Source organism: Lolium rigidum, unplaced genomic scaffold, assembly GCF_022539505.1.
Source record: "Lolium rigidum isolate FL_2022 unplaced genomic scaffold, APGP_CSIRO_Lrig_0.1 contig_20310_1, whole genome shotgun sequence".
Lineage (NCBI taxonomy): Eukaryota > Viridiplantae > Streptophyta > Magnoliopsida > Poales > Poaceae > Lolium > Lolium rigidum.
Genome location: NW_025899960.1, coordinates 284261 through 295680, shown reverse-complemented (window position 1 = coordinate 295680; position 11420 = coordinate 284261). Strand labels below are relative to the sequence as shown.

Genomic DNA, 11420 nt, shown 5'->3' with positions numbered 1-11420 from the left:
GAGTCAGCAGGGATGGCGCATCTGGCGCTGCTGAACAATTTTGGCTCAGCTGCAGGGGGAATCACTGAGATTCTCCATGGATGGGCTCGAGAGGTCGACTCATGGCCTGGGAAAGCTGTACAGAATTTGGAGGTACCCCCTTGTCTGACATCTCTCTCATTGTCTGGTACCTGCACCGATGCTATTTCTGGGGGCGACACAAGGAAGAAGGACAACACTGAAAATGGAAGAACCAGAAGGGGCTCGCAGAGTCTTCCACAGAAGGACAGAGAGCGAGAAGATGATGCGAGAAGCTGTGGAAGGTTTGGAGCTGTTGAGGGCGACGCCGGTGGGGATTATGGCTCTGTCGGCGCCTCCAAACCGCAGAGTCTCAGAGCTGCTGGGTCCAAACCTTGTCAGACCACCAACTCCAACAGGATGGTCTCAGCCTCCAACAGAAGATGCGATTTACATCAACAACACGTTCGATCATAAAGGAACCTTCCGCCAATGAAGAAGGAAGACCTGACTGCTATTTCAATAATGGCAAGGTTCAAGCGCATCACCAGGCGCCTGTTGGGAGGGAAGAAGTATGTTCAGTTCGAAGTACCTTTCAAGGAAGGGTGCCAGGAAGTGCTGTGAAAGGTATGTGTCATAGGAAACACAACAATAGTTTTCATGTTCTTTGTGATCTCTCGGAAGGAGAGGAGGATGTTGTTTCTGTTCTATCTGACTTTGATTCTCATGAAATTCTTCCCATATGCTTTGGTGTTTATCTTGCCATTGCAATGGATAAAAGAGGAATGAGTAACAAGAGAACCGTTAGTAGTCAGAAAAGGTCAGAGGATCATGCTCACAAAATATCTAGTTTAGGAAGAGAAACAAGCTTTGCTGAATTAGAACATAGAAATATTCCTTCTTTGCAACATGATCCAGCAGAACATGTTAAATAAACTCTCCCAGAAGAATTAGATCCTAGTTGGTTTAAAATCTGTCGAGGGAAAGCTGTTAGGCAAAATTTAAATCCCTTCCTAGAGGCAAGAAAAGCTTTAGGAATGACAGACCCTGCTCCTGTGCTGTTAAGGCCACCAGCAGGTGACTCTGTCATCACAGCTTGTAAAAGACCTTTTAGGAAGCTAGGAGATGACATTGACTGCTTTATTGGAATAAAAGTTTCCATAAAGACAATGCCATCTTGTGGGTTGGTTGGTGGTTCGGGGAAGCCCAAGTTCAGCCCACCAGGAACATACCCAGAGCAAGCCATGAGCTGGTATAAAGCACGGACAGCAACATCTCTGTCTGAAGAGATCTTTCCACAAGGGTAAATAGACAGCTTACTAGGGAGTTGGTGGGAGCGCGAGACTAGGGTTTCTCCGACTGAAATGGGAGAGAGGTATGAGAGCTTGGGAGGAGGAGGAAACTATGGCAGAGATGAAGGAGGACCAGGCAGACAACAACAGTATGGTGGATACAGAGGTAACTCCTTTCAACGTCCACCCTTCTCTCGTTCTGGACAGTTTGGAGGAAACCAGTTTCCCAATTCTCGGAGATTTGGGAGAGGGCAAGGACAGTTCAACAATCAAGGGAGAGGCTCTTATGGACAAGGAGCTGGTCAGTTTGGTAATAGCCAGAATCAAGGAGGAAGAGCTGGAGATAGAGATCATTACCAAGGGCAGAACATATATTATGTGCAGAGAGCAACGCCTGCTAGCTCAGCAGGGGTCTGAACTGGCCAAAACAAAGGTGTTGATGAAAGGACTACAGTCTCTGCCACAACAGTTGTTGCTTCATCTGGGACAACACGGCAAGTGCAGATAGGATCAAGTTCAGAAACAGAGATAGCAGGGAAGAAGAATACTGGAGATGATAACCTGCTTTGCAACAAATGTGGGAAGAAAGGCCATACTTCAAAAGATTGCAAGGAAGAGATTGAATGTGTCAACTGTGGCAAAGGACACCAATCCATGAGGTGTGCTTGACTCAAACAAAAAAATCCAACTGCAAATCTGGTTGGATTTGGAGGACCTGGCCTGTGCTGCTTTGTTGCTGAACATGCTAAAGAAGGTGATGGGGCTGAGGAGAAAGGAAAATCCATAGCAATTGTTAAAGTCAAAGAAGTGGACTTTCATGTTGATGAAGAATTGTTACTGATGTGTCTTGGAAGAACATATCCATGGAAATGGACTTGGCAAGCAAAGGAAGTTTCAGCAGGCAGATTCTTGGTCAACTTCCCATCAGCTGCTAGGATAAATGAAGTTTCAATCTATGACTGGGTCACTCTGAGGGGTGCTCACATCAAGGTGAATGTCAAGCAATGGTCAGATGAAAACCTTGCAGCTGGTAAACTGGATACAGTATGGGTTAGGGCTAAGAGAGTTCCAAAGGCACTGAAAAATTATCAAGGAATTTGTGAAGTGGGCTCAACACTTGGGCAAGTTATTGAGGTGGACATGGAAGCTTTTAGGAGGGATGGCAACATAAGTTTCTTGGTTGGAGTGATCAATTACAAGAACATCCCTGCCATGACAAAACTTACCACTAAAAAGCTAATGATCTACTACATATACTTCCAAGTTGAGCAGGTGATTGAAGAGGGGTGGCTAAGGCCAGAGGAAGAATACATACAGGAATTTGATGAAATGGAAGACACTCTGTTTCAAGAGTTGGGGGATGGAAGAGGAAAAAGGCAAAGAATTGAAGAAAATGAAGGGGCAGCCAGAGAGGGGCACATACAGGCAAGTAAAGGCATTGGAGGAAAGAGAAGAGGAAATGAAAAGACAAAATGATTTGGATGCAATTGCTCTGACCAAAAAGAAAGGATCAGTCTCAGTCCAAAGCTCAACACATCTACAAGCTAAGGAAGATTTGGTAGGGGAAGGAGTCCAAGCTGGGGGAGAAGGAAGTAATGATCTACAGAAGAAACTGGTGACAATGTTAACGAGAATGACCAGGAAATGGAGTACCAAACTAAAAATCTAGAAATAAATGAGAAAGTAGATATTTATGATGACGAGGGAGATAGGAGGTCTGATTATTCCTTGAGCATGACAACAAAAGTCAAGAATGTTGAGGAAGGGAAATCACCAAACTTTGGAAAAAAGAAGAATAAGGAAGTTGGGATACTGGAGGAAATAGAAGAGGCAAATGGGAACAGATTCAGCAATATACTTTCCCCAAAAAGTGATGTTCCTATCATGGACAGGGCAAAAAAAATTGCCATGCAGAAGAATCTTCAATCAGCACAAGTTAGTGACAATACTCTCCTCACTCTTGCTAACACTTCTGATCATGGTATATTAGATATTTCTAGCAAGGTTGGGATTGATCTTGGCACCACTTTAGATATGATAGAGACAAATTTAGTTTTAATAAGAGGATCCTGGAAAGAAAGAATACCCAGTAGACATGGACAACCAGCCAGATGCTTTTGACCAAGTTCTGCTGGATATTCTAAAATTGGGCAAAGAAGATTGTGTAGTTATGACTGACAATTTAGTCACACCTTGTACTAATAAAGAGAGGAAAGGGATGGAGGGGGAGGTGGCTCCTGTGGAGTTTCACTGTAAAACCCTCATCAAGACTAGGATGATGTGTAGGAGGGGAAAAAAGAAAGTTTTAAATGATTAGTGGCCTTATGTGGAATAGTAGAGGTACTGGGGAAGAGAGCAAGAAGAGTTATATTAGACAAAACATAAGAGATCACAAACTTGACTTTGTTGGTATACAAGAAACAGTGAGGCGAGAATACCCCACCAAATTTCTTAAAGAAATTAGTGGAGGATTTGAGTTCCACTGGGATGGTATTCCTTCAAGGGGGAGGTCTGGTGGAATCTTGTTGGGTGTCAATAAAGAGACTTATGATGTGGTGGACAAGCAAAAAGGGATTTATTTTGTTAGATTTCTTATAGCAAGTAAGTCAGACAACTTTACTTGGAATTTAGTGGTGGTATATGGTGATGTACAACAAGATGGTAAAGCCAACTTCCTAGTGGAATTGGTAAATGTAATTAGGAGCTCAGTTTACCCCATTTTGATCACTGGAGATTTAAAAATGACAAGGAAAAATAGTGAGAAAAATAAACCAGGAGGATATAACAGATGGAGCCCTCTGTTCAATGTTGTAATTGAGCAGGGTGGTCTGATGGAAATTAAACTTTCTAGCAGAAAATTCACTTGGTGTAACAATCATGATGATCCCACCTATGAGCTTTTGGATAGAGTCCTTGTTTCTCCATCATGGGAGGAAAAATTCCCATTGGTGTGTGCAACAACTCTTCCCAGTGAACTATCTGATCACACTCCTATTTTGATCAAATCAGGGTTCAAGCCCAAGACACAGCCTATTTTTAGATTTGAAAATTGCTGGTTCTTGAGACCTGACCTCCAAGAAATAATCAAAACAGTATGGGTCAAAACTTACCTAGGGACAAAAACATTGATATTTGGCAAAAAAGATTTGAATGTCTTAGGAAAACCTTAAAAGGTTGGAATTTGAACATTGAGGGAGAATATAAGAGGAAGAGAGGAGCTTTAGCAGTGCAGTTAGATGAAATTGATAAAAGGGAAGAGTTATATGGGCTAACACATTCAGAAATGTAGATAAAAAAGGGGTTGCGGGTCCAATTAAAAAAAATCTTCAAAGAGGAGGAAATCAAATGGATCCAGAGAGCAAAGGAAAATGAAGTCCTAGAAGGGGATAATAATACTAGGTACTATCATTCAAAAGAAAATGGAAGAATGAGGAAAACTTTAATTACAAGCCTAAATCAGGATGAGGGTTTGGTAGAAGGTTAGGAAAATCTCAAGAGATATATTATTGACTTCTATAAAAAAACTCTTTGGTAATCCAGGTTTAAATAATATCAGATTTAGTGATACAGATATGGAGAAAAATAATGATGAGGACAAGGAGTTTTTACTGAAAGAGTTTACATTGGAGGAGCTAAGAACGGTTGTGTTTGAAATGGTAGCTAATAAAGCAGCTGGGCCAGATGGTTTTAATGCATAATTCTACCAGAAAAACTGGGAATTGGTGAAGCAAGATCTATTTGGTCTGCTTGATGATTTCCAAAAAGGAGAATTAAATATTGCTAGATTGAATTATGGGGTTATTACTTTAGTCCCAAAAGGAGCAGATGCAGATAGGATTCAAAAGTATAGGCCCATATGCTTATTGAATGTATCCTTCAAAATTATAACAAGAGTCTTGGTTAATAGACTCATTCAGGTAATTTGGAAGGTTATACTTTTGAACCAAACTGCTTTCATTAAAGGAAGGTATATAATGGAGGGGGTTAATATTTTACATGAGATTTTGAATGACGCACATAAAAATAAAAAGTTTGGAGTTCTCTTCAAGATTGATTTTGAGAAAGTCTTTGACAAGGTCAAATGGCCTTTTCTCTATCAATCAATGGAGGCAAAAGGATTCCCACAAAAATAGATTGATTTAATCATGAAGATACTAACTAGTGGAAAAGTAGGGATCAATGTTAATGGTGAGATAGGGGCTTACTTCTCCACTCACCAAGGTGTCAGGCAGGGAGACCCACTCTGACCCATTCTTTTTGACCTTGTTGTAGATGTCCTTGCTGTTCTGGTGAAAAGAGCTCAAAGGGAGGGTTTGTTGACTGGGTTAGGTACAGATCTTGTGGAGGGGGTAGCTATTCTGCAATATGCAGATGACACTATTCTCCTCCTAGAGAACAATCTTGATCAAGCTAGAAACTTGAAAGTAATCCTCTATCTCTTTGAACAAATGTCAGGTTTAAAAATTAATTTTGCTAAGAGTGATATTTGTTGTCTAGGAGGGGCTCTGGACAGAGAAGAAGATTTTGAAAGAATTTTGACTTGCAAATCTGGGTTGTTGCAAATGAAATATCTGGGAGTACCAATAAACAAAAAAGATTAAAAAACTCTGATTGGGATTCAACTGAAGGAAAAATGAGGAATAAGCTAGGACCTTGGCAGGGTAAAATGCTGGTAATTGGGGGGAGAGTTACCCTGATCAACTCATCCCTGACCAGTGTACCTCTCTATATGCTCTCCTTCTATAGGATGCCAATTGGTGTAAAAGAAAAGATTGATAGAATTAGGAACATTTTTTTATGGGATGAAACTGAAGGACACAAGAAATATCATCTGGTGAACTGGCAGACGGTATGTAATCCAAAAGACCAAGGTGGTCTAGTGGTCCTAGACTTGGAGAAGATGAATATTGCTTTACTAGCTAAGTGGCTGTGGAAACTGTTGAATGAAGATGGGATTTGGCAAAAAATTCTCAGGAAAAAATATCTCTAGAAACAAACCCTTTGCCAGGAAGTCACCAAAAATGGTGACTCACATTTCTGGCAGGGGCTGATGGAGGTTAAAAAAAACTTTCTGGCAATTTTGCAAAATTCAAATTGGGAATGGATCAAAAACAAGTTTTTGGGAAGACCATTGGATAGGCTCTTCTTGTCTAGCAAAATCCTTCCCAAGATTGTTTTTGGTCTCCATGAATAGGAATGTGACAGTGAAAGAAGTCTTTGAGACAGGAGTGGGGATGCTAAGATTTAGAAGAGCTATGGTTGGGGAACTTAGAGTACATTGGTTTAATCTAAAAAAATGTTGGAAAGGGTTATACTGAATAATGAACCTGACAAGTTGGTTTGGAAACTAACTAACACAGGAGAATTTTCGGTTAAATCTATGTACTTAGCCATGCAATGTAATGAAGTGGTACCCTACAAATTTATGTGGAAGGTTAAAATACCCCTTAGAATCAAGACTTTCCTGTGGTTGATGCTAAAAAAGAGTATACTTACAAGAGATGTTTTGCTGAAAAGGGGAGGAAAATGTGAGAAAAAATGTCTCTTTTGTGGGTGTAACGAAAGTATTGATCATCTTTTCTTCAAATGCCCTCTGGCTAGGTACATTTGGAATGTGGTTAGTTGCACATTTGGTTTTAATTTTCATTTTGATTCGGCTGATCACTGTATTTCCACTTGGTTGAAAAACTTTGGAGGGAAGAAGAAGGAGATCCTTGCTGTTGTGGTTGCTGCAGTTATCTGGAGTATATGGAAAACCAGAAATTTGGCATGCTTTGAAAAAACGTGGCCTGAAGAACCTTATATTGTTATTCTAAAAATCTGCTATTATATTAATTCGTGGAATTGTTTGCAGGTGAAGGAGGACGCTAAGAACAAGTTGGAATTCTGTGCAAGAGTGCTGGAACAAGTAGCTAAGGAAGTCTTTGGTTCGAGAAAGAGATGGATCACTTGGATGCCAAGGTTGAAGATGTAGAGGAATAAAAAAAAGGAACGGAAGGGATGGAGGAAGAACTGGAGAAGGAAGGAAACTTGCAAGGTTTTAGCAGGAGGAGTTGTGCGCGATTTCTTTCTGCTCCACACAACCCCCCCCCCCTCTCTATTTATTTCTTATTATTCTTTCGGCTGTTTCGAACCTGGTCTGTAAAAACCTTAAGTACCCTTTCTGTGTGGTGTTTTGGTGGTGTGGGCTGTTACTTTGTAGCAAAACTGGTTTCCTTAATGAAATCGGGGATGAACTCCCTTTATCTAAAAACACAACTTATTTTAATCTATTTGTTGCCGTAAGAAGGATCTTTAAGCAAACAATTAATCAAAATCTTTGGAACAATTTAAATAAATTCCAGCTCGAGGTTTTTGCACGAGAGATCGATTCCGTTTACAAAGCTATAGTTGAATTTGACACGTTAAGTAACACGTCCGTACGCGTTACGTTGCGGCAGGAGTCCCACGCAAATATTACCATGGATCGATCGAACCCGATCAAACCAAACTGAAGCTGGTTTGCGCGCGCGCGTGCGTCCTCTACTGCCAGCCATGGCGTCCGCGCCGGAGAAGACCGCGTCCACACACAGGTCGTCGGTCGCCCGAGGCACGCACGAGTTCCAGATCGCCGGGTACAGCGCCCGCAGGCGTTTCGCCCGCGTCAGCGACTCCTCCGTCAACGACGCCGACCCCTTGATCAAGTCCGGCGCGTTCCAGGTCGGCGGCTACACCTGGGACCTTGCCTGCACCTTCTACGACAACGGTTACGGCCATCTTAAATCCATCACCCTCGAGCTGCTCGGCACAGACATTGCTGAGGACGTCGTCGCCACCGCCAGCCTCCGGATCGATGACCCTCTCGACCGGTTGCCTGCCGCCGTGTGGCAAAGCGACGCCGCCAACAAGTTCTCCAGGAAAGTTAGCGGCAGGTGCTGGAAGCTGCCCCTCCCAGATGCTTTCTGCGGGTACGAGGATTGCTACGTTAGCACCGACGACCGTCTCACCATCCTCTGCACCGTTGAGGTCCTCAAGGAGGACGCCTCCGCTACCGCCGCAGAGCCCACCAAGAGTTTCGTCTCAGCGGTGCCACCACCGACCATCGCCGGGGACATCCACAAGCTCCTGCTTCTTCTTGAGAAGAACCCGGAGTCATCGGACGTGACCTTTGTCGTCGAGGACACCGAGATCCTGGCGCACAGGCTCGTGCTCGCCATGCGGTCGCCGGTATTCGCCGCAGAGCTCCTTGGGCACATGAGGGAGAGCACCACGCGCCGTGTCCAGATCCTCGATATGAGTGCCTCCACCTTTAAGGCCATGCTGCGCTTCATCTATAGTGACGAGTTTCCCGTGAAACCAAACAATGTTGTACATGTGGAATCAAGAAGTCGGCGTTCTCTCAAAGAGGAAACCACGCCCACGAGCGCGAGCCGTGAATCCATGGCGCGCGACCTTCTCGTGGCCGCTGATCGGTATGATCTCGAGAGGCTTAGGCTCATGTGCGAGAGCATACTGGTCGAGAGCATCGACATCACGACCGTCATGCCGACGTTACAGTTAGTGCGTGGCCGGCAAAGCTGTCTTCAGCTGGAGGATTCCTGCATCGAGTATATAGCGGCCGATCCGGATGTTTACGCTGCCGTGAGGGCGACTGAGGAGTACAAGGAGCTCAAGGAAACATGCAGCTCTCTTGTTATTGAGGTCAATGAGAGAGTGGCCACTCACAACATGGCCCGCCACACTAGCTCCCCTTCTCCGTCCTCCGGTAGCCGCCTGCAGCCACCAGAGAAGAGCATGTCCATGTTCAACTCGTCGCAGGTGGTCCGTGGCACCCACGAGTTCAGGATCCCCAATTTTAGCTCTGTTCAGAGGAGCCATGGTCCTGGCCAAGTAATCACTTCCAACATATTCAAGGTAGGAGGTTACGACTGGAAAATGAGTGTGTACCCATCAGGGTATTCCAAGGAGGCGTTAGAGTACATATGTGTCTACCTCCATCTAGTGACTGATCCTGGAACCACCAATGTCATTTTATCAATGAGGTTCAGGATGGATGAACCTAGTCGGGAATCGTCGAGCCTGCTTTGGTCTATGAGAGAAATGGTTTTTAGCAATGTGCAAAAAGCTTTGGGGTATCAAAAGTTCATCACCGTGAAATCAGCAAAGTCGCGCTACATGAGACACGATGGCTCCCTTACCATACACTGTGACATTGACATGACCAAGGAGGCATACACGACCAGCACAACCACCAGTGCCAGACCAATAATAGCCGTGCCACCGTCTAACATCGCCTCACACCTCGAGCAACTAATGGTTACCGAGCAAGGGTCGGATCTGACGTTCCTGGTAGAGGAGTCCGAGATCCATGCGCACCGGCTCATCATCGCCGTGCGGTCGCCGCTCCTGCTCCAAGGGGCGGAGCCATCTACGACCTTGGTACGAATCGACGACATGAAAGCCGCCGTGCTCAAGGCCGTGATCCACTTCGTCTACACCGACAAACTGCCTCCCGTGGATGACGCGGTGGTAGCCGGAGAAATGCTTGCGGCTGCCTGCCGGTTTGGCATGAAGAGGATGGAGGCCTTGTGCAGGAACTTGGCCGCCCAGCTCGTCACAACAGACAACGCGCTGAGCATGCTGAAGCTGGCGTGGCGTCACCGATGCAAGGAGCTCGAGCTTTACTGCACCGAGTTCATCTCCCTTGCAATGAAATGATGAAAACGCTCGCGTTATCACCCTCCACTTTGTTGCCGATCGACTTGCCGTCAGACTTTTGCCATCTCGATAATAGATTAGTCATCTGGACTAGTTTTCCAAGCTTTGAATTTGCGACAATTTCTTTGTTGTGTCTACCGAATTGAACTTATTCCTTTGCTTAGGATAACTAGCATGGTGGGGGCAACATCTAAAATTGTCTAAAAAATATGTTAATAAAGTTCTATAGAAAATTAGAGTATTTGTTATTGGAGTTGACACGGTTCTTTCTAGTCACCATAGATATTTCTCTAGATAAAATTTCACTTCGGTGCCACACATATTTAATCAAATTTATTTGTGGAAAATTAATTAATGTTTGCATAAAAGACGTACCAATAAAAATATATTTTATTTGTACATGATGATATAAGATAATTACATTAAATTAATTTTATATTGCAAGATAGAATGCAACTTTTATTGGATGTTTTTAGTGTGAGATAAAAATGCTACAGCTGCCGTGCTATCCTCTACTCTCCATCGCCGCGGCGCTATCCTCTCTCATCTCCACCACCGCCGCTGCGCTATCCTCTACTCTCCACCACCGTCGCATTCCTTAGCAGAACAATACCGCGGCGACTGCATACGACGTATCTGATGCTTGGCCGTAGTGGCCGCACGCTGCCATCGGCGCCGCAACCACCACCGCAGCCACAACCCAACGCCGAGATCAACTTGAACTCCGACGACTCTGGCGACTCCTTGTTCGACGAGTGGGACGAGGCGTACATAGGAGACTCACAAACTGAGGCGGCGGAGGAGGCGGTGCAGTGGGGTGAGCAGTAGGAGGTCCCTTGTGACCCGGAGTAGGCGGCGATCCTGGCCTCCTTCAACGCGCATCGCTTCCGGTGGCTGAAGGAGGAGGATGAGCGAGAGTTCTTCTATGCTGCCAACTTCGACCACGCTGTCGAGATCTCGTGCCAGCGGGCGGCCACGGAGAAGGCGGGACGTCTCCTCATGGCGGCTGAGCGAGGAAACAGGGAGACGATGTCGGGTGGCGGTGAGCGAGGAAGAGGAAGAGGGGAAGTGAGCGGTGGAGCTGGAGTACTTCGAGGTTTGTCAGCAATTCTACAGGAGTTTTTTTTTTTTTTTGCAAAACGACTACTCCCACACTCTCCGCGGGACATATGGAGTATGATGTTGTACCTGCAATGCAAGTTGTTTTTACTACCTGTGCTATTGCCTCAAAGAAAGAAGAAAAAAAAAAGGTGAAACATGTTTGGAAGCGGTTGTTCTGGCCAGAGTAGGCTTACGCGATGGGCCCTGGTAGGCCACGGCCCAGTAGGCTCCCTACCAAACAGAAACAGAGGAGGAAACCGTGTCCGCTTGCAGATGGGGAGTGGATGCCGGCGGCGGAGGCGGAGGGGGAGTCGATCCTGTCGCCGGAAGTCG

At 44.9% G+C, this 11420-nt stretch overlaps 1 protein-coding gene across 1 annotated transcript; it reads left to right on the top strand.

The window, feature by feature from the left end:
- Positions 1-7823: 7823 nt before the first annotated feature.
- LOC124680600 lies at positions 7824-9986 on the top strand. Its single transcript, XM_047215668.1, has 2 exons — positions 7824-8926; positions 9038-9986. The coding sequence occupies exons 1-2, from the start codon at positions 7824-7826 to the stop codon at positions 9984-9986; spliced, it is 2052 nt and encodes a 683-aa protein (XP_047071624.1).
- Positions 9987-11420: the final 1434 nt, after the last annotated feature.